The sequence below is a fragment of the Varanus komodoensis genome, unplaced genomic scaffold (assembly GCF_004798865.1).
Source record: "Varanus komodoensis strain SLA01 unplaced genomic scaffold, ASM479886v1 scaffold79, whole genome shotgun sequence".
NCBI classification, from domain to species: Eukaryota; Metazoa; Chordata; class Lepidosauria; order Squamata; family Varanidae; genus Varanus; species Varanus komodoensis.
In genome coordinates, this window is record NW_025336467.1 from 898995 (window position 1) to 919888 (window position 20894).

At 50.6% G+C, this 20894-nt stretch overlaps 1 protein-coding gene across 1 annotated transcript in view; it reads left to right on the forward strand.

Annotated features, from left to right (window-relative positions):
• The window catches only part of ARID3A (AT-rich interaction domain 3A), an 83730-nt gene extending 68764 nt beyond the window's left edge, over positions 1-14966 (forward strand). Inside the window, exons 7-10 of the mRNA XM_044453431.1 lie at positions 2460-2707; positions 3466-3762; positions 5398-5487; positions 13965-14966. Coding sequence (XP_044309366.1) covers positions 2460-2707; positions 3466-3762; positions 5398-5487; positions 13965-14149 — 820 coding nt within the window. The 3' untranslated portion in view covers positions 14150-14966. The remainder of the gene's footprint in view (positions 1-2459; positions 2708-3465; positions 3763-5397; positions 5488-13964) is intronic.
• Positions 14967-20894: the final 5928 nt, after the last annotated feature.

The following is a 20894-nucleotide window of genomic DNA, read 5'->3' on the forward strand; positions in this document are numbered from 1 at the left end:
CTGTGTTAACATGGCATTGGGAGAGAAAGTCTAGTGGCTTCTGGATCGAGGGAGGTATTTCTGTCACTCTACATGACTCTGGTGCACTCACAGCTGGAGTCTTGTGTTCAGTTTGGGCCCCTCATTACAAGGTTGGAATCGGTGCAGCGTGGTGGCCGGTTTGCAGGATAAGCTGTATGAGGCCAGACTGAGGGAGCTGGGCCTCTTCAGCCTGGAGAAGAGGAGGCTCAGAGGGGATCTGTTGGCGACATACAGGTGTGTGAGGGGGTGTCACACGGAGGTGGGCAGAGACCTGTTCTCCCCTGCAGAGGAAGGCAGAACGTGCTCCAATGGAGCCAAGCTCAGGGAGCCCAAGTTCCATTTGGATGCCAGGAAGCACTTCCTGATGGTTAGGACCCCGAGGGTATGAATGGGCTTCCAGGGGAGGTCGTTGAGGCCCCATCGGTCGGGTGTTCAAGGATAGGCTGGACGTCCACATGGTGGGCATGTCGTGAGCGGAGCCGGCTGGACCCGGGGTCAGACTAGATGGCCCAGGAGGTCTCTTCCGACTCGCTCTGTTTCTATGTTTCTATTAAAACATTAATTTTTAAAATAATGATTAAATAAATACTAAAACCAGTTAAAATACATTAATCCTTAAAATAATGGGTGAATAAAAAGGTGTTTATCTGGTGCCGAAAAAAATATAAAGTCGGTGCCAGGCGAACCTCTCTGGGGAAGTTTAAAAGCCGTTTAAAAGCCATTCCTTTAAAAAAGACCTATGGGCCAGCTGAGAACAGGGTTGGCCACAGGGACAGGGTTCTGCATTGTGATGTCCTTGTGATGTCACCCCTGCTAGGACCTTTCCGCTCTTGCACCTGTTGTCCAGCATGGTTTATAGAAGCAAAGGGGAACTTCAGCTAGTGGGATCTGCTTGGGTTTTCACCGGACCCTTGAAAGCCACCAGAAGCCATTTGCGTGGCATGAAAGGATTCTGAGTTCAGGGATTTCTTCTGAAAGATCTCCCAATCCTTCCAGACTGGGATGAGAACACAAGGACGTAAGAAAAGCCCGGCCGGATCCGACCCAAGGCCCAGCCCATCCAGCATTCTGCACACACGGAGGCAATTCAGCTGCTGCAGGATCCCTCCAGCAGGATGGGGGCAAGACCTCCCGCTGCCCAGCTCCTCAGCAATGGGGGCATGCAGGCAGGTGAAGGAGGGAGCCCGTGGCCAGCAGGCCTAGTAGCCGCAGAGAGCCTCCTCCCCCGTGAACCTGTCCAGGCCCTTTTAAAGCCACCCAGACTGGCGGCCATCGCCACTTCCCATTAGTCAAAAGGCTCTCTGGGTGGCTCACCATATGGAGTCTTGCAGAGTATTATGGGCTGGGTCAGGCCTGAATGGGCCATAGCAACCCTTGAGCTTCACAAAAGCTCGGCTCCAAGAAGATTAGAGCAATACGGCAGTGGAACTGGCTGGAGAGGTGCTGGGCTCTCCCACACTGGAGACATTCAGAAAGAACCTGGGCAGCCACCTGGGCTGGATGGTGTGAACTGGTGTCCTGCAACAGCAGGGGGATGGACTGGATGGCCTTCCTGGCCCCTTCCAGCTCAGTCATAGAATTCAATGGTTCTGTGATTCTAAGAAAGCCCTATGAGGAGAGACTGAGAGAACTTGGCACTTGTCCTTCCTGTTCAGCCTTGAGAAGAGAAAACCAACAGGGGTCATGATATCCCTCTATAAATCCTACAAAGGCTATCACAAAGAGGAAAGCCGAGGTATCTTCTCACTGATAAAAGTCCAGCTGCCACAAGCCAGATTCAGGCTGGACATCAGGAAAAGCTTCCTCATGGTCAGAGCAATACGGCCGTGGAACCAGCTGCCTGGAGAGGTGGGGGGCTCTCCCACACTAGAGACATTCAAAAGAAACTGGGCAGCCATCTGAGTGGGATGGTGTGAACTGGTGTCCTGCAACAGCAGGGGGCTGGCCTTCCTGGCCCCTTCCAACTCTACTATTCTGTGATTCCTTGATTCTGTGCTTGCCGGGAGTGATGAGAGGTGTAGTCCAACATATCAGAAGAACAGCAGCTTAGGGCAGGCCATTATAAATGGTTATGTCATTAAAGATAGTTTTAAATGGAACCAGCTGCCTAGAAAGATTCTGTGCTCTCTCACACTGGAGACATTCAAGGCCAAACTGGGCAGCTGCCGGAATGGGATGGTGTAGCTTGGTGTCCTGCAGCAGCAGGGGGTTGGACTGGATGGCCTTCCTGGCCTCTTCCAACTCTACTCTTCTATGAGTCTGTGAGTGGGGAGAATCTTTTTGCTGCAGGTGTAATTATCATTTAGAAATGCCTGCCCATCTGTTGCGAAGTGCCTTCCGGGGGAGTCACCCTCTGCCCACCCCGGACTTTGGTCTTGCGCCCTTGGGCTGGAGCGAGGCAGCCTCCCTTCTGTGTGCTTGTCGCCCTTCTCGGAAAGGTATATGAAGTATCTGTACCCATACGAGTGTGAGAAAAGAGGCCTGAGCAGCCCCAACGAGCTTCAGGCAGCCATCGACAGCAACCGGCGGGAGGGCCGTCGCCAGGGCTTCAGCGGCTCCATCTTCACCTACTCCCCCAGCGGTACCCACACCATGCTGCCTTCCCCCCAGCTGCAGGTCCCCGCCATGGGGATGGCCTCGGCCACCAACGGCAGCCCCATGGTCTCGGTTCCAAAGATCAAGAAAGGTAACGGTTTGACCTCTTTTGTGAGGGTTGCAGGTGGGTCAGGCCCTCGGAACGTTTGGTTCCCAGCTTGGGTTGGGCATCGTCGTGGTCCTGAGTGTCCAGAAGCACCAGCTCGCCGATTCCAGCAACAAACATTTCAAGGAACTGTTGCAAAAATCTGTCCTTGTTCCAGTCTCTTGCAAGGAGTCGCTCATTACACGTGCAGAAAAGGGCTTGAGCGCCTTGGTTCAACATGAAGCGCGAAGCTGTGTTCGGTTGCTTCACGCCATTGTGGTTTTGGACCACCCTTCCAAAGCAGATTGGTGACTTTCTGGGCAAGAGCAACAGGGGTTGCAGTGTCTTGTGGGCAAGGTGGGTTGTGTCACTCCGACATCTGAAACTACTTACACCAGATTTTGTGGCGAAAGCTGATCAGGATTCCCATTCTCAGCATTTTGGCATGGTGGAAGGCTTAAATCTTTTCGGGGAAGTTGTGGCCAAAGAGCAGCTCAAAATGGCGACCTAACTGAGGTGCTGGAGAACTCTTGATGGAATCAGCTGCCCGGGAGGGCCCGGAGCAGTCATTTCACACATCCAGAGGGCAGCAGGTTGGGGAAGCCTTTGAAAAAAGATTGCGCATGCTCAGGGACCTTTTCCCTTCTGCAGGTACTGTGTGGGTTGGAAGCTGTAAAGGTGGGTCTGCATGAAGCGGCTTTTTAATCTCTGTGGCTGCTTGTCATTCTCTCTCACTCTTTCTCCCGCCCGCCTTTCCACTGCAGAAGAAGACAACCCGATCCCCATTGCTGTGCCCTCCCACCTGCCGGTCTCCCTGGCGGGCCACCCTGTTGTCGCTGCCCAGGCCGCCGCCGCCGCCGCCCAGGCCGCCGCCCAGGCCGCCGTGCTGGAGCATCTGCGGGAGAAGTTGGAGTCTGGTGAGCCCCCGGAGAAGAAGTCAGCGCTCGTCTCGGACGAGCAGTGCTCCTTGGTACAGCGGGCCTTTCAGCAGAACCTGCTCGCCATGACGGCCCAGCTGCCCATGAGCATTCGGATCAACAGCCAGGAGACATGTTCACCTGGTCAGTGCATCGGCAGGCTTTGCTGCTCTCCCAGCCCGCCCAGTGTGGGGCAGCTCTGGGAGGGCACCGGGGCAGAAGTGCCCCCCGGCCGTGCTTCCTGCTCCCATTCTTCAGTGTGGCCCCCAGTCGCTCGCGTGGCAGCCAGCCCCAGCAACTCTTCCTGACCCCACGGTTTCCAGGCCACGAGGAGAAGGGGACAAGCAGCCACACTGGGGAAGTGGGGGAGCCGCTTGCGGGGGCTGCCTGGGCAGGTGGCCAGCCACGCCTCGTGTGGGGCCAGGCTGGCGCCCCCCTCCCCCGGGCCTCCAGCCCTCCTCCGGGTGTCCGATTTCCTCTCCTGCCATCTGCTCGCTTCAGGAGTGAGCTGAGCCAAGGGGAATCCGCAGACTCCCGTGCAACTCCGGAGGTGCCCCTGCAACCTGCGTGCTTTGCTGATTCATTCATTCATTCATTCATTCATTCATTCATTCATTCCTTCCCACGCTTGTGTTCTGCCAGCAGTTCTGGCAGGGAATTGCTGGGCGGCTGGCAACAGTCATCAGAACGCAGTTCTTAAAACAATAAAAACATCTTGTAAAAGCATCATCATAAAACACCCACGGCATCGAGGCCATTTACAAATGTGACGAGTTAGAAGGGCACCATTAGCGTTAAATGTTACGATCAGTTGTTAAAACGTCTGGTAAAAAATGGTTTTTCTTGGTGCCGAAGAGACAGTAATGTTGGCGCCAGGCAGATCTTGCTATTCCATGGTGTGGGGTCTCACCATCCCACGAAAGGGATGGCTCTTTTAGAAGGACCTCCTGTGCAGAATCTTAATCTTGCGCCACAAAAACAAAGGCCACAGGTCTTGGGCGCGGAAGAGGCATGCCGCTTGCACAGGGCTTGCTTCCTGGCGGGCACCTGCGTGAACATGGGATGCGCTCGCCAGGAAAGCAGACTCGCAGCTCTGAGAAGGTAGGCTAGTGTCCAGGAAACTGGGGGTTCCAATGGATTCCCGCCCGAAAACAGATTTCTCACACCTTCCCTAGCATAGGGGAGCTAAACAGCTGTCACTTGGATGCTGTGGCAGCATCTTGAAGCGAAAAACTATCTGGGAGGGGGCCATGCATTCTCTGGTGGGCCCACCTTACAGGGTTGTTGTGGGGGGTCCTGGAGCAGAGAAGTGCTTGGGGCTCCTCACAGGAAGGAAAAAGAGGGGCTATGAATGCAATGAAATTCCATGTTTCCCAGAAAATAAGACCAGGTCTTATATCAATTTTTGCTCCAAAATATGCACCAGGGCTTATTTCTAGGTGAGGTCTTATTTTTGCCTGTACAACAATCTACATTTATTCATGTACAAAAATCTACATTTATGCAAATGCAGTCATGTCATCTTCTGGAACATCGTCCTAACGCTCCAGACCCCGAATTGTGTTGCAGTGGACATACTAAATGTGTCCGTCTGGCTGACGATCATAACTGGGGCTTATCTTGGGGGTAGAGCTTATATTACGAGCATCCAGAAAAATCGTGCTAGGGCTTATTTTCTGGCTAGGGCTTATTTTCGGGGAAACAGTAATAGCAACAGCAATAATAAAGCTGTCCGGACATCAGGGCCTTCTCTCCGAACCCTCATTTCTTCCCTCCCAGAAAACCGCCAAGACGCTGCCATGAACCTGACAACAAACGGAACCAACAGCATCAGCATGTCAGTCGAACTCAACGGCATCCTGTACACAGGTATTGGAGGGCTATACCACATGGGGGACCCCGGCTGCTCTGGGCAGGGATGGGGGTCTCCTGCCTGCTTTCAAACCGTGGAGGGTCGGCCAGTTTTGAGGCTAGGGGCATTTGGCCATAAATGCAACAGACTGAGGAGAGATTAATGAGGCCTTCCTGGCAGCACAGAATTTCCTTGGGCTCAACCGTTCTGTGCCAGCACTTTTAATGTTCAAGATCGTGTTGAAGATCCAACATCCCTGAGTGTGTTTATGCCAGCTGTCCCTGTGTAGCCCAGCCTTAATTAGAAGTCTATACCTTACAGATCAATAGATAGGATATATTCTAGGTGTTTGTTTGTTTGTTTACAATATTTATCCCCTTTCCTATACACAAAAGTGTCTCAGGGCGGCTTACAAAATCAAAGCAAACAATCCGGCAGATTTGCAATAATTTATTTATTTATTATTTATTTAAATCTTTTGTATGCCGTCCCTTATGCATGGCATCTCAGGATGGCTTACAGTCCTTAAAATTGAAATACAATAGAACAACATATCTATAAATAAATAACATAGTACAATGAAAATTTAAATCAGAATCTAAAGTGACTGCTAAAACATTAAAATATTAATGTTTAAAAAGACAAAAAGGTTTTGACCTCGCACCAAAAAGAATATAAACTCGGTGCCAGGTGTACCTCTCCAGGGCGCACATTCCACAGTCGGGGTGCCACTGCAGAGAAGGCCCTACCCCGAGTAGATGTCCTTTTTACCTCCTTCAGGGAAGGTTCCCGGAGCAGGGCCTCCCTCGCTGATCTTAAGGGGCGTGAGGACTTATAAGGGAGGAGGCGTTCCTTCAGGTATCCTGGTCCCAAGCCGTTATTTTATTTATTTATTTATTTATTTATTAAAACATTTCTGTGCCGCCCCTTGCCGAAGCCTCGGGGCGGCTCACAACATTGAATAAAATACACAATAAATTAAAACAATAACAATTAAAATTTATACAGTAGAATAAGCCGCCCTGGCCAAATAAAATTCAATAATATTAACATTTAAAGTGCTGCTTAAAAAAAAAAGGTCTTCATCTGGCGCCAAAAAACAAATAACGACGGTGCCAGGCGGACCTCTCTGGGGAGCGCATTCCATAACTTAGGCGCCACCGCTGAGAAAGCCCTCCTCCGAGTACCCACCCTCCTTATTTCCTTCACTGAGGGCTCCCGGAGGAGGGCCTCTCCCACTGATCTCAGGGGGCGGCTGGGCATATATGGACATAAGCGCTCCTTCAGGTAACCAGGACCCAAGCTGTTTAGGGCTTTATAGGTCATCACCAACACCTTGAATTGTGCCCGGACTTCAATGGGAAGCCAGTGAAGCTGCCGGAGAACTGGAGTCATGTGAACATAACACCCAGTTCCCGTCAGCAGCCTGGCAGCTCTATTTTGAACCAATTGAAGTATCCGGACCGTCTTCAAGGGCAGCCCCACGTAGAGCGCATTGCAGAAGTCAAGACGGGAAGTCACCAGTGCATGAGTCACTGTTGCGAGGCAGTCGTACTCCAGATAGGGGCACAGCTGATGAATCAGGCGAAGCTGGAGGAAAGCGCTCCTCGCCGCTGCTGTTACCTGAGCTTCGAGTGAAAGCTCCGGGTCGAGGAGCACTCCCAAGCTGCGGACCTTATCCCTAGGAGGGAGTGCAACCCCGTTCAGGACAAGGTTCAATTCACCTTCTCCGAAGCCTGAACCGCCTACCAACAGGACCTCTGTCTTGTCTGGATTGAGCTTCAGTTTATTGGCCCTCATCCAGCCCATTACCTCAGCCAGGCACCGGTTCAGTACAGCCACTGCCTCACCTGGATTGGTGGAAAACGAGAGGTAGAGCTGGGTATCATCAGCGTACTAGTGACTCCACAGCCCACACCTCCTGCTGACCTCTCCCAGCGGTTTCATATAGATGTTAAACAGCAAAGGGAACAAAATGGAGCCCTGTGGTACTCCATGGCATAGCTGCCATGGCGCAGAGCCACAGTTCCCCAGCACCACCTTCTGGAATCGGCCGCTGAGATAGGAGCGGAACCACTGCAAAGCAGTGCCTCCGACCCCCAATCCCGCAAGCCTATCCAGAAGGATACCATGGTCGATGGTATCGAAAGCTGCTGAGAGGTCCAGAGAAGCAACAGGGACCCACTCCCCGTCTCTCTCCCTGAACAGGTCATCATACAGGGCGATCAAGGCAGATTCAGTACCATCTGAAACTGGACTGAAATGGGTCCAGATAATCAGTCTCATCCAAGAGTGCTTGGAGTTGTCCCACCACCACCCACTCTAACACCTTGCCCAGAAACGGGATGTTGGCCACTGGTCTATAATTAGTGGCCAACTCTGGATCCAGTGATGCTTTCTTCAGGACCAGTCGGACTACCGCCTCCTTTAAAGGGGCAGGCACTCGACCCTCCCTCAGAGAAGCGTTAACCACTTCCAAGATCCAGGTCCCAATCCCGTGCTTGGAATTATTTATTAACCAAGACGGGCAAGGGTCCAATAGGCAAGTGGTGGGACGTACTGTCCAAGCACCTTGTCCACATCATCGGGCCGCAATAACTGAAATTCATCCAATAATTCTGGACCAGATGGCAGCACTGGCGTCTCCCCAGAAACCTCTAATTCATTAGTGGTGTCCAGCTCGTGACGACTCTGAGCGATTTTCTCCCTGAAATGCCTGGCAAAGTCGTCACAGCGGGCCTTTGAAGGTGGAACCGGATCTTCCTTAGGACCCGGGCGAACCAGGCCTTGCACCACTCGAAAAAGCTCCGCCGGACAGCATTGTGAGGAGGCAATGGAAGTGGAAAAAAACTTCTTTTTCGCCACCTCCACCACCACAGCATAGGCCCGATAGTGGGCTCTCAAGTGTGTTCGATCAGATTCATCCCGTGATTTCCTCCACCTGCGCTCTAGCCGTCTCCCAACCTGCTTCATCGCCCGCAATTCAGGTGTATACCAAGGGGAAGAGCGGGCTCTGCCCGGTGGGAGAGGACACTTAGGAGCAATCATGTCCACAGCCCTGGTCATCTCCTCGTTCCACAGTTCGACCAGAGCCTCGACAGGAGCACCAGTCTTGTCAGCCGGAAACTCCCCCAGGGCTTTCAGGAATCCATCCGGATCCATCCAGCTCCAGGGGCGGACCCACACAATCAGATCTGCACCCTTACAGAGGGAGAGATCGCTCTCGAGCACAAATCTCACCAGGAAGTGATCTGACCATGACAGGGGTGTCAGACAAAAATTCCTCACCCTCAGGTCACCCTCTTCCTGCCCCGTCGAGAAAACCAGGTCCAGAGTGTGTCCACGTTCATGGGTCGGGCCAATGACGTGTTGAGACAGCCCCATGGCCGTCATGGAGGCCATGAAGTCCTGAGCCGCTCCAGTCAGATCAGACTCGGCATGGAGATTGAAGTCCCCCAGGACCAACATCCTGGGGGTCCTCAACGCCAGGTCCGAGACGGTCTCCGTCAGCTCAGGTAGGGAGACTGTTGGGCAGAAAGGTGCACGGTGCACCAACAGAATCCCCAATCTGTCTCGGTCGCCCAACACCAAGTAGAGGCACTCCAGCCCTGGCCTCGAAGGGACCGGAAGTCCTGTGAGGGAGATGGAGGCTCGGTAAACTAAAGCAACCCCCACTCCCCTCCAGGCATGAATGGTGCTGGACCAGATACCCGGGCGGGCACATTTGAGAGAGGGCGACATCGCCCCCTCTCCTGCCCAGGTCTCCGTTATGCAAGCCAGGTCGGCCCCCTCATCCACAATCAAGTCATGGATGAGGGAAGATTTATTATTGATCGACCTGGCATTAAGCAACAGCACCGTCAGGCCCGAGGGGCGACTGACAAGACTCCCTGGCACCCTCTGGCTGGGGGCAGAACCAGAAAGAGGGACAGGTGTCAGCCATCTGTCCCTCCTTCTTCTGTGCGGACACGTTAAGCTCCCACCGCTGTTACGTCCTCTGCCCATCACCACCCCAGTGGCCGCGCCGGTACGCTCCCCAGGAAATGCAAGTGGCAGCATGGCCAGGGACGACTCCATAAAACAATATAAACACTATAAAATTATAAAAACATTTTAAAAATTCAGCACTCAGCAGGAGGGCCTAACACAGCGAGAGTGAAAGCCCCCTGGCCAGCCCAGCCCCCCACTCGGCCCCCCACTCGGCCCCCCCAAACGGCGACCGCCCTTTGGCCGATGCCCTTCGGCCACCGGCCCTGGCTGCCGCCGGCGCTTTCAAGCCGCCGGGCTCCCGACGCCCCGCCTCGGCTGGCACGCCTCCAATGCGTGCAGGGGCGTGGCAGAGCAGCCAGGTGGGTGCTGGAACGGCGGAGCGGTGCGGAGTGGCGCGGTCTACGCGGCGTAGGCTGGGGCGCAGTAGTTCTTCTCCGGCGTCGACTGCCGGGGCGCAGTTGTTTAGTTGTTAATTAAATAGTTAAAATGCACATAAAACCAATAACTTATCACAAATGAAGGAAAATCAAAACAATATCAAAATCAAGAATAGAAACAAAATCAAAAATCAAAAAGTGACTGGGAAGTTAAAACCTGATTAAAATTCCTAACATATAAAGTGATGGGCAGATAAAAAGTTTTTCACCTGGTGCCAAAAGGAATATAAAGTCTGCGCCAGGCGAACCTCCCTGAGGAGCAAATTCCAGAGTCTGGACACCACCACAGAGAAGGCCCTGCTCCAGGTAGATTTATTTTTTAACCACCTTCAGGTAAGGTTCCCAAAGCAGGGCCTCTCCCATTGATCTTAAGGGGCGTAAGGGCTAGGTAGGGTTGTAGGTCTGTATTTTTATTGCTTTATGATGGATGGACCCTGTTTTGCAATGCACCAGCGTTGCTGTTTGGGTTGAAAACACTTTTCCTGGAAAAAGACCCTTTGAAATGATGGAAGTCTTGCAAAAGAGCACTCCTCAAAAGAGATTTTCATTAATATACAAAATCAGAAGAACCATAGCTAAATAGACTGAGGCATGTGACAGGCTAGTCCATGTGTCATCAAATTTATTTGTTTATTTTTGAATTTGTATACTGCCCACTAATCCAAAAGGATTCTCTAGGCAGCTTACAATAAAATAGTAAAAGCACAACAATAAAACCAATTATATATAAAATCACAATAAAATTAAGCGATAGAATACTGTGATAGCGTCAAAGTAAGCAGGGCAACAGGCGTCAGAATAAATAACATATTGCAATTCAGTTCTTAAAATTATTCAGAGATAAGAAATGTTTTTGCCTGTGCTGAAACAAAGTTGGTGCCAGGCAAATTTATTCAGGGAGCTTCTTCCAGAATTGGGGGGCAACCACCAAGAAGGCCTTGCTTCTATTTACCATCCCCTTTACCTCCTTAAATGCCTGGAGGTGGAGGAAAGGCTTTACCTGGCATCCAAAAGATGACAGAATTTTCCCCTGCTGTGGGACAGCCCCTGAGAAGGTGGTCCTGCCTTGTTCCAACTCTGGAAATGTTTCTCAGAAGAGGGTTTCCAGTGTTGTTTGCAGCCTACTTATGAGTAGATCCCTCTATAGGGCCTTGACACGCAGACAAGGCCCTGCAGAAAACCAGCACTGTGAATTGGTATAGGTTCTCTGTGCAGGTGGGCCAGAATCAGCGCTCAGACCTGTCAGTGATCCTATACAGGCCTTGGGAGCTGTGCTCAAATTATTCATTTATTCATTCATTTATTAAAAGCTTTTCTATCCCGTTCCCCCAAATGCCTCTGGACAGCTTACAATAGATAAGTAAAATAAAACAAACGCCACAGCACCCAACTATTAATATTCTAAAATTATAGTTTTAGTATATTAGTAGTATATTTAGTATATACTATATTTAGTAGTATATTTAATATAGAGACCTTGGGGAAGAAACTCAGGGACCTAAACTCAGGGACCTCTGTCTTGCCAGATTTGGGCCAGGCAGGGACAGGAGGGTCACCAAGGTGAACGACTGGCTTAGGGTGCGGTGCCAGAAGGAACGCTTCAGGTTCCTCCACCATGGCATTTGTTTTCTTGCCAATGGACTTCTGGCAAGGGATGGGTTGCACCTCACGAGGATGAGGAAAAGGTCCTTTGGAGACGCTCTAGCGAGCTTCGTCCGGAAGACTTTAAACTGAGTCAGGGTGAGGGGTCGGGCCCCCCAGAAACGTGTCTGCATTGGACAAGTGTGGGGAGAGGATCAGGGCTCTGGGACAGGGTCTTAGAGGTCTTGCAGGGACTGACAGGACTCCTTCAGAGAGGGGCCAGGTATCAGGAGGATGGGAGGCAGGAGGAGGCTGGGGACTCCAAGGAAAGGGAGCGGTGGGAAGGAGTTGGGGTGCATGTACACCAATGCTAGGAGCAAGGGTAACAAGCAGGAAGAGCTGGAAGCTCTCCTGGGAATGGGAGGGTCTGACCTGGTGGGGATCACGGAAACCTGGTGGGATGAAAGGCAAGACTGGAACGTGAACATAGAGGGGTATCACCTTTTTAGAAAGGACAGGAAGGGAAAGAGAGGTGGGGGCGTAGCTTTATACGTCAGGGAAGGGATAGGATGCAGAGAGATAGAATGCAGCACAGATGGGGATTTGGCAGAGGCAGTCTGGGTGAAACCTGGGGCCGTTCCTGTTTAATCTTTTCATAAATGACTTGGAAGAAGGGGTGACCAGTCTCTGATCAAATTCGCAGACGATACTAAAACTGGAGCAGTGGCCACAACTGAGGAGCAGGTACTCCAGATCCAAAAGGCTCTGGACAGACTATGGAAGTGGGCAGGAGACAACAGGATGGCGTTCAATGTTGATAAGTGTGAGGCCTTGCACTTGGGGCATAGGAACGGGTGTCACAAGTACAGGTTAGGTGACAAGTGGCTGGAGAGCAGCACTTGTGAAAGGGACCTTGGGGTGCTGGTTGACTGCAGGCTGAACATGAGCCAGCCGTTTGATGCGGTGGTCAAGAGGGCGAACGCCACCCTTGGTTGCATAGCCAGAAGTGTGGCTTCTAGATCGAGAGGGGTATTACTGCCACTCTACACGACTCTGGTGCACCCGCAACTGGAGCATTGTGCTCAGTTTTGGGCCCCTCATTACAGGAAGGATATAGCCAGGTTGGAGTCAGAGCAGCGTTGGGTCACAAGGTTGGTGGCCGGTTTGCAGGGGTTGCCGTATGAGGCGAGACTGAGGGAATTGGGTCTCTTCAGCCTGGAGAAGAGGAGACTCAGAGGGGACCTGTTGGCGACATACAGGTGTGTGAGGGGTGTCACACGGAGGTGGGGAGAGACCTGTTCTCCCCTGCAGAGGAGGGCAGGATGCGCTCCAACGGAGCAAAGCTCAGGGAACCAGGTTTCATTTGGATGCCAGGAGGCACTTCCTGACAGTCGGGACCCCAAGGGTGTGGAATGGGCTTCCAGGGGAGGTGACTGAGGCCCCATCGGTGCGGGTGTTCAAGGACGGGCTGAACATGCACATGGTGGGCACGTCGTGAGGGTAGCTGGCTGGAGCCGGGGGTCAGACTAGATGGCCCAGGAAGATCCTTCTGACTCGCTCTGTTTGTAGGTTTCTGTTTCTGAAACCCCAGTTAATATCAAACATTAGAATAGCGGGAAAATAAAAAGGGATTTTGCCTGTCACTGAAAAGAATATAATGTCAGTGCCAGGCGAACCTCTCTGGGGAGTATATTCCATAGTCGGGGTGCCAGGTACTCTCCCTCCTAATCTCCTTCAGGAAGGGCTCCCGAAGCAGCCTCCACCTCAGGTCCCAAGGGCTGCAAGGGCACATGGGGAAGAAGGCATTCCTAGCATCCCCAGCCAGCCATGCTTCCATGGGGACACGGGGAGCTGTACTCCAGCTGCCTTAAGAAAGCTGCCTTACTTATTTATAAATTTCTTAATTTTATATCCTGTTTTTCCCTTTCAAGGAGCACAGGCCAGCTTGCATAATTACCCTCTTCCTCTCCATCTTATCCCACCACAACCCTGCGAGGTAGGCTGGGCTGAGAGTCTGTGACTGGCTCAAAGTCACCTAGTCTGCTGCGTGGCTGAGCAGGGACTGGAACCCCGGACCTGCCGAGTCTCAGTGCCATGAGCATCTCCCAGTCCACCTTCACACACGTGCGGCTAAAAGGATACAGCGTTTTTCACTAGTGCTGGCCCTAACACATACAGGCACAATCACGGAAGAGGCTTCCCTGATCACAGGAAGATGGAACATGTCCCATCTAAGATGGGGCCAGCCACGTGGCAGTCTTAATAAGCGTCTGGAATGCTGATAGATTCTAATTTTTAAAAATTGCCCTGTTAACGAGGGAGACCTTCTTAGTCTACCTGGTAAGGGAGGCACCAGCGAGATCAGACTCTCATGATCCAACATGATGCTGTAGAGAACCCAGGGCTTGGGGAGAGGAATGTGAAGGGTCTGGTGTCATGGCAGCTGTGGGGCCATCACACACTAGTTTTGTTTCCTCTCTCTCCAGGCATGTTGTTTGCCCAAACTCCAGGAGCGCCATCCTCTCTCGGCAAAGGAGCCCCCACCAGGGGGCGAAGTTCCGGTGGCCCCAGCAGCGGTCCCGGTGGCCCCACGAGTGGCGTGGTGGCCACTCCACAAGCTGGGCTGCCCTGTGCCCCAACCTCTACCTCAACCAGCTCTTCGTCGCCTTAAGATCCTTCTCTTTCTCCTCCTCCTCCTCCATCCACCAAAATGAAGACCCAGATCAGATATTAAGAGAAAGCCCAACTTAGGTGATCCTGGTGTGCACTGGGGGAGTGAAATCATGCCTTCCACACCCTCCAATAGTTCCAGTTTTCTCTCCCTGAGCAATACCCTAGAGTAGTAATTTCCACAGTGGGGGAGGAAGCACTCCTACTTCCTGTGTGTTCGCCCCAGGTGAGCATAGTGCCTACTAACAGACATCTAGTGTGTCAAAAGCAGAGCCCGCAGTCCAGAAAGTCGCGATTGTGGCTCTCCATCCTCTCTGTACAAGCGTGTGCATGCCCACACTCTCTCTGCATGCAGGGACTAGTTGAGGGCCCAAGCTGCGCCAGAGAGATCAGATCACATCCTTCCAGCGGTAGCTTCTCCTCAAAAATGGAACCAAAATTGTCACTTACTTTCCACGAAGGGGAAGATGAGATACCCAGAGATGAGCTTTCTCCCTTTCCTGCTGCTTTCCTCCTCCCTCCCCTTCCTTGATATTCTTCTTTAAATGAATATATTGAAAGGAGAACAGAGAATTTTTCACGGGGGGGGGGGGCGGGCGAGGGTGTCATAAAACTCTGAGCCAGGGAAAACACTGTGCAGTTCACGTTTCGCTGTGGTGCGTGGCACACCTGTATTACTTTACCTCTTGTGAATCCACACTTTGCACTGTGTGTCTGTTAATTTTTTAAAATTACTTCTGGATACCTCCAGGCAGGTGGTGGGCAGCAGAGGTAACACAGCAGATGGGTGCATCGGAATAAAGCTCTTAATTAAAATCAGCAGCAAAAGCTTTTACCAAATGTGGGCAATGAGCATGGCAGGGCAGAGAGAAGCTTTAGAATGTGTGTGCGTGTGTGTGTGTGTTTATTTTCCAAACTGCTGTCAGAGTGAAGAAGGAAAATTGTTGAGTAGGTGGGATCAATGGTTTTCCCCCTTCTCGGAGTGGAACCAGAAAATCCGATAAAGCAGATTCTGTGTACTTCCATTTCATCTTCTCATCCGTGATGGTGCTTCGGGATTCCGTCTTTTTCTTTCTTTCCCTTTCTGCCTCTGCCCCAAAATTTGGTAGCTCAGGTAGTTGTATCTCTGGGGAAAGCAGGGAATGAGTGTTACGGTAGCATTGCAATGGATTGTATTTTTGTATGGAGCTGGCCCCCTGTGAGTGTTGTGTACTTGTGTGTGTGTGTGTGTTTAGTGTGTGTGAATTGGAAGGGGAGGCATGCTGGTCTTCTAACCCTCTGACCCCATTTTGTGCAATCCCAGAAGATCTTGTTCCCTTTTATTATGGTGTCATCAAACACCACAGGTGCTTGTACGGTTGGCTTACGTTAAAAGCCACTTTTAACTGGCCTTTTAACTGATGGCTTACAGTTGGCTTTTAACTGAATTTCAGTGGCCTTTTAACTGATCTTTGTGAAGTTTGGTCCCAGGCAAGCAGCAGGGAACACAATTTTAAGAATGGCTTCCTTCAAAGCACATGTGTTTCTCCCTTCTTTCGTAATTCTGCACACTTAGGGCTTCAGAGACGTATCCTGAAGCATGCGAATGGGGAAGTTAAGTGTTTTTCTCTCTTGGATTTTGGCAATGCTCTGGGGACACTTCCCAGAGATGATCCAAAGTTTATTTCCGTGTATGTTGCCCATGCCCCCATTCCTGCCATCTAAATGCACCCCATCCTCTGTAATCAATCATGAAACAGCTTTCCCACAACCGTGTACTTGTTCGGGGGTCGCTGTTTTCCCTCTCTGCGCTGGTTTTAATTTCTCACTGGGGGAAACAGTCCAATTTCTGGAGGGGCCCACATTTCCCCCCTGGGGAGAACCACTCCAATTTGGCTGCAGGACTCATTTCGTCCAGCACAGTGAAGAAGTGCCTGCTCTGTCCTGAAGTGGGGTGGGGGGTGTCGCTCCCTTTTCTGGGATTAGTCCTGCCAAGACTGTGGGTGCTGCAGTTGGGAAGCGCAGATCTCTCGACTGTTCGCTTCCAGGGTGAATTATGATGCTTTAAGAGGAAGGGCATCTGCTTTGGTACACGCACAAATGCAAAGCAGCATCTTGTTCAACCGCAGAAATATATCATCGAATACCCTGAGCTGGTGGGTGAAGCATTTTGAGGACAGCAAAGCTTAAAGCGATTTTCCCCAGCCCAAGTGTTTTCCTCAGCTTGGCCAGAGTGCAGCGTAACATCTTCATCAGCGTTTCTGGCTGGGGAGGATGGGACTTGCTGTCTAATGCATCTAGAAGTTTAGCTACCCCGTGAAGAGCTGGGCAGAACTGTCCATATACTGCCGCCACCCTGAAATTGGCTGCGGTGGAGTCTTGAGGGCTACAGTGGATCAAGGATAAATAACGGACAGCTGCCGGCCAGCCCAGAAGTGGAATTAATGGTTGGGGGGAAGGTACTCTGCTTCCACGGATCCTTCACATCTTAAACAGTTTGTCCCAGAGGGTCTAACTGATCAGGCGAACTCTTGTGAAGAAGGGGTACAGATGTGCCTTAGCTATTAAAGGGATGACACAATCGCACGCTGGCTGCAGCCGAGCCGGTTGTGGGAAGTAGAAGGAAGCCCTTTCTTGCCCTCTGTGTAACATCGTCCGTTTTGAATACTGACCCCTCCACCATCGCTTTTCGAGGTTGCATTTTGGGATCTGCAAAGCCTGCTTCACCATCCCCTCCCCAGGGAAAACCACAGCAGGGTGTCCTCTTTACAGAGGTACGACTCTCTTCTGAAAGAACCTTTTCAGTGAGCAGCCGCCTTTGTATACACGATGGCTGAACCCAAGAAGGACAGTACGTAATTATCCATAGTTGGCATTCCGTTTGGACTGTAGAAAACACTTCATTAGCTTCAGAACAAACCAGGATATTAAACCATCTTTACAGCATGGTTTTGGAGCCAGTAACTACGCTTTCCTCAGCTTGTACTAAATGTGAAATGCATTAATGAGAAACATCCTGATTTGATAGTCAGTGGACTGTGAAGGAAGTTTGTCCGCACCAGGAAAAGAAAGGACTTGTGATAGTCCTTGCTTAATAAGCCAATATTTGATCGTTCAGATGGCCAAACATTAAATGCCATCCTATTCACTCATTTCAGCAGCTTTTTGCCTGGCAACAGTTGTATTTCGACACCGACCTTTACTCATCTCTTCCTCTCAAGTAAGAGTTGCCAACCCTGCAAATTTAGACCAATAAAAGGGCTACATCTGCAAGCAGGCCCAGCACGAAGAAGTTGTAGGCCTTTCCCCCCATCTAAATGCATAAAATTGGACCTTTCTCTTCTGATTGTCTGTTAGCATGTGAATATTGGTGGTGGTGGGTAGTTCTCTGAATTTCCCCATCTGGATAGAATATGTTTTTAGTGTACGGGTGGAAAAGAAAGATTCTATATCAAAATTTTATATAAAAATATATGAGTATATATATAAAATGAGTGTGTGATTTTGAGAGCAGTGTGCGCTTAAAAAACATGGTATAAACTTTATTTTTCAGTCCAAGCTTTTGAGGAAGGGTTGGATTTAACTCAGGGGAATCAAACCTGCTGTCTGGATTGTGACTGTTCTTGGGGGTGGCGTGTGGGTGGGGAGGTTAGGAGGGCTGCAGAAAAAAGCAGATTTGCTCCCTGTGGCCCATGAATTGAGCTGTTGGAGGTGGGGGGCATCCGAGGCTGATTCCGTGTTGTCTTGCCAGCCCTCCAGTTGGTTCTTGATGCTTCCAGCAATCAGCAAGGGACTCCCTCGCCAGAAATGCTGGGGACACCTCCACGCATGCTCTTTCGTTGGAAGAGATGGACAAGTTAGCTTGGGGACCCTGGTCTGAGGGGCAGGAAGGTGGTTAGGGTGGCCTTTAATCAGCTAGATCCTAGAGGAACATTCCAATTTTGGAAAGGGGTTTGGACACGGTGCGTTGGCACCTTGGGTGCAGGGCGAAACATTTCTTTGGGACTCGAAGGGGAGAGGGGCAGCCCCGGGAAAAGACCCTGCCTGCTCCCCAAATTTCTTCCTTTTTTGTATCGAAGACAGAGGCCCTCTAAAGCTTGGGCTTGATCTGAGAACCCTGTGCTGAGTAGGATATAACAGCCTGGAAAAATATCATGGGCTCGGAACACGAGGAGTGCAACTATGTGGAGATCAGCTAATAAAACTCGTTAGGTCTCCGTCGGGAGCTGTTTTCCCCGGCCCCTCTCCGCCCCTGCAGATGCCTGCCCTCTTCGGAGTTCTTGTGCTTCCACCACATCTCCAATTCCCACCTTGTGTTAAACTGGTCTCCATTTTATGGAGGCAGCGCAGAGACTTCAGACTGGCTGAACCCCCAGTCAGACTTTGTCTTGGGGTGGTGGTTGTTGTTGGGTTAACTTAATTCTCGCGCAGAGGGATGTGGGATGGATGGCTTTAGTTAGTAATCCATGGGGTGCTTTTGTTGCATTTGTTCAAACACTGTGTTTTGGGGGGTGGGGGTCTGATTTTTTGGAGGGAAGAGAGTACAACCTCACCCTCTTTCTTTGCATATCAACTTTAAGATGTAATTTCACTTTTTCTCGGGGGTTTTGGAACCGAAATATGGCAAGGGTAAGCAATCTGTACAGCAAACGTAGTTTTTTGACTCAGGAAATAAATAAAAGTAGTAAAAGAAACCATATTCTACCTCTGAAAACAGAGGTCTTGAGCTGCCTTTTGTCTCCGGGCCTCTGTGTGTTTTTTGTTTTGTTTTTCCTTTTTTGTTTTGTTTTTGAAAAAATCACTTTTTTCACAAAACATTCAGGTATTAGCCTTTTGTGACTTAAGAGAGAAAAAACACTGAAAAGTTTACATTTTATAACATTATTATTACAAATTGTATTTAAACTTCAGAAATATTTAAGATGATTGTAACCGTGTAAAGTTGAAGAAATAATTAAAAGAAGAAAAAGATGCTTGTAAAGTTGTGTGTCCCCCCTCTTTCTCTCTCTTTTTCACTCTTTCTCTCTCTCCCTCCCTCTGTGCACAAAGCGTGCACTTTGTGGTGCTGTGCTGTGTTGTTTTGTGCTGTGTTGTGTTGTGTTGTTGTGTTGTGCCATGCTGTGCTGTGTTGTGTTTTCGCTTTCAGTCACAGTAAACACAGCTGATGTCTCATACTGTTAGGGTTTTACAGGGAGCCTTATGAACAAAATGCAAAACGAACCCTCTGCTGACATGAAGAAACTAGGTGAGCTGGTTGCCAAGCTCTTTGATTGTGGTTGTGGCACTGAGTGTTGAGTGCTACAAAATCAAGTCTCCATGCTGTTCCTCCGAGACCAAGATGAGGGTGAATAAAGTGAAGGAAACAGAGGAAAACAGGGTTGCTCTTGAGCATGCTTGGCAATGCTGTTTGTTTGTTTGTTTGTTTAATTTATAGGCCGTCCATCACTCGTCTCTGGACGGCTTACAGAATATTATAAATCCTAAACAAAATGAATTAGCTATACCATGAACTGAGCATAAAATGTTTTCAAAAAGATGGCCTTCAAAGAAGCAAGGAGCAGGCCTTCTGGGCAAGGTAAGGAGCACCTGCAGACTATTTTTAATCACCTTAAGATGGCAGTGTACCTGTGAATCTCAGGTATAATCCACAGCTCAGCTGAGGATGAGCAGGCTGCCATTTGGGCATGAGAGTTTGTGGCCAAGAAGCACACACCTGGTCCAATAGTGCTTTCGCAGGTAACTGATTGATTCTTCAGTCCCTAATTGCAACCTCCACCTGGCACATGCAGTGGAAACAGACATCATGTGAGGTGTACAAATGACTGTGGTAAGGCACCTCCCGCTGCCAGGAACATGAGACTGCTGTGCCACATGACAGAGAAACGGAGGTTAGCACGGGGGATCGGGAAACCGAGGAAATTCGGGAACTGCCTCTGCCAATCCTGGAGCGGCTCTCCAGCCGAAAAGTAGCTCTCCCATCCTGCATTCCCTGGGACTTAAGATGGAGATTCCTTCTGAATGGAAATCATGTGCTTGACTATGGAATGCAACAGGTTTTAAAAATCAAAATTAAGATTCAGGAGCAGTGTGGGGCATGGGATTGGGAAATGGGGACATAGAAACGGAGAGCAAGTCAGAAGGGGTCTCCCAGGTCCTCTAGTCTGATCCCAGCTTCACTCATGACATGCCTGCCATATGCATGGTGGGAAAAAACGCTGGGGGAAAAGCAATGGGCAGGTTCTAATGCCAGGTTGAACAACCTAATGAGGGTGCATTGAAGGGAGCCCCCAGAATAAGGGAATATTCTGCCAAATAGACAAAAGGGTATATTGGGAGGAGGAGGCCCATTGCAGGAGGATTCTTTGCAAGGCTAAGGCTGACTACGAGCTGGGACTTGCCAAGAGCAACAAAAAGGGCTTCGTTCAGCAGGTGAAGGGGAGAAAAGTAGTGGGATCACTAAGGAGGAAGGAGATCCAGTGACTGATGCGAGGGAACAGGCACAGATGCTAAATGACTATTTTGCCTCTGTGTTCTCCCCAAAGCAGGACGGGGGAGATCTGCATAGGAGATTAGATGAGGCCGGGGACTTAGGGGCACAGACTAGAGTCACCCCCCTAGAAGTCGAGGGGCTCCTCAGGGCATTGGACATTACAAAGGCGCCAGGCCCTGACAGGTTACACCCGAGAGTATTCGAGAGTTGGCAGGGGTCCTCTCATGCCTGCTGGCCTCCATCTTTGAGACCTCGTGGAGAACGGGAAGTTCCAGAG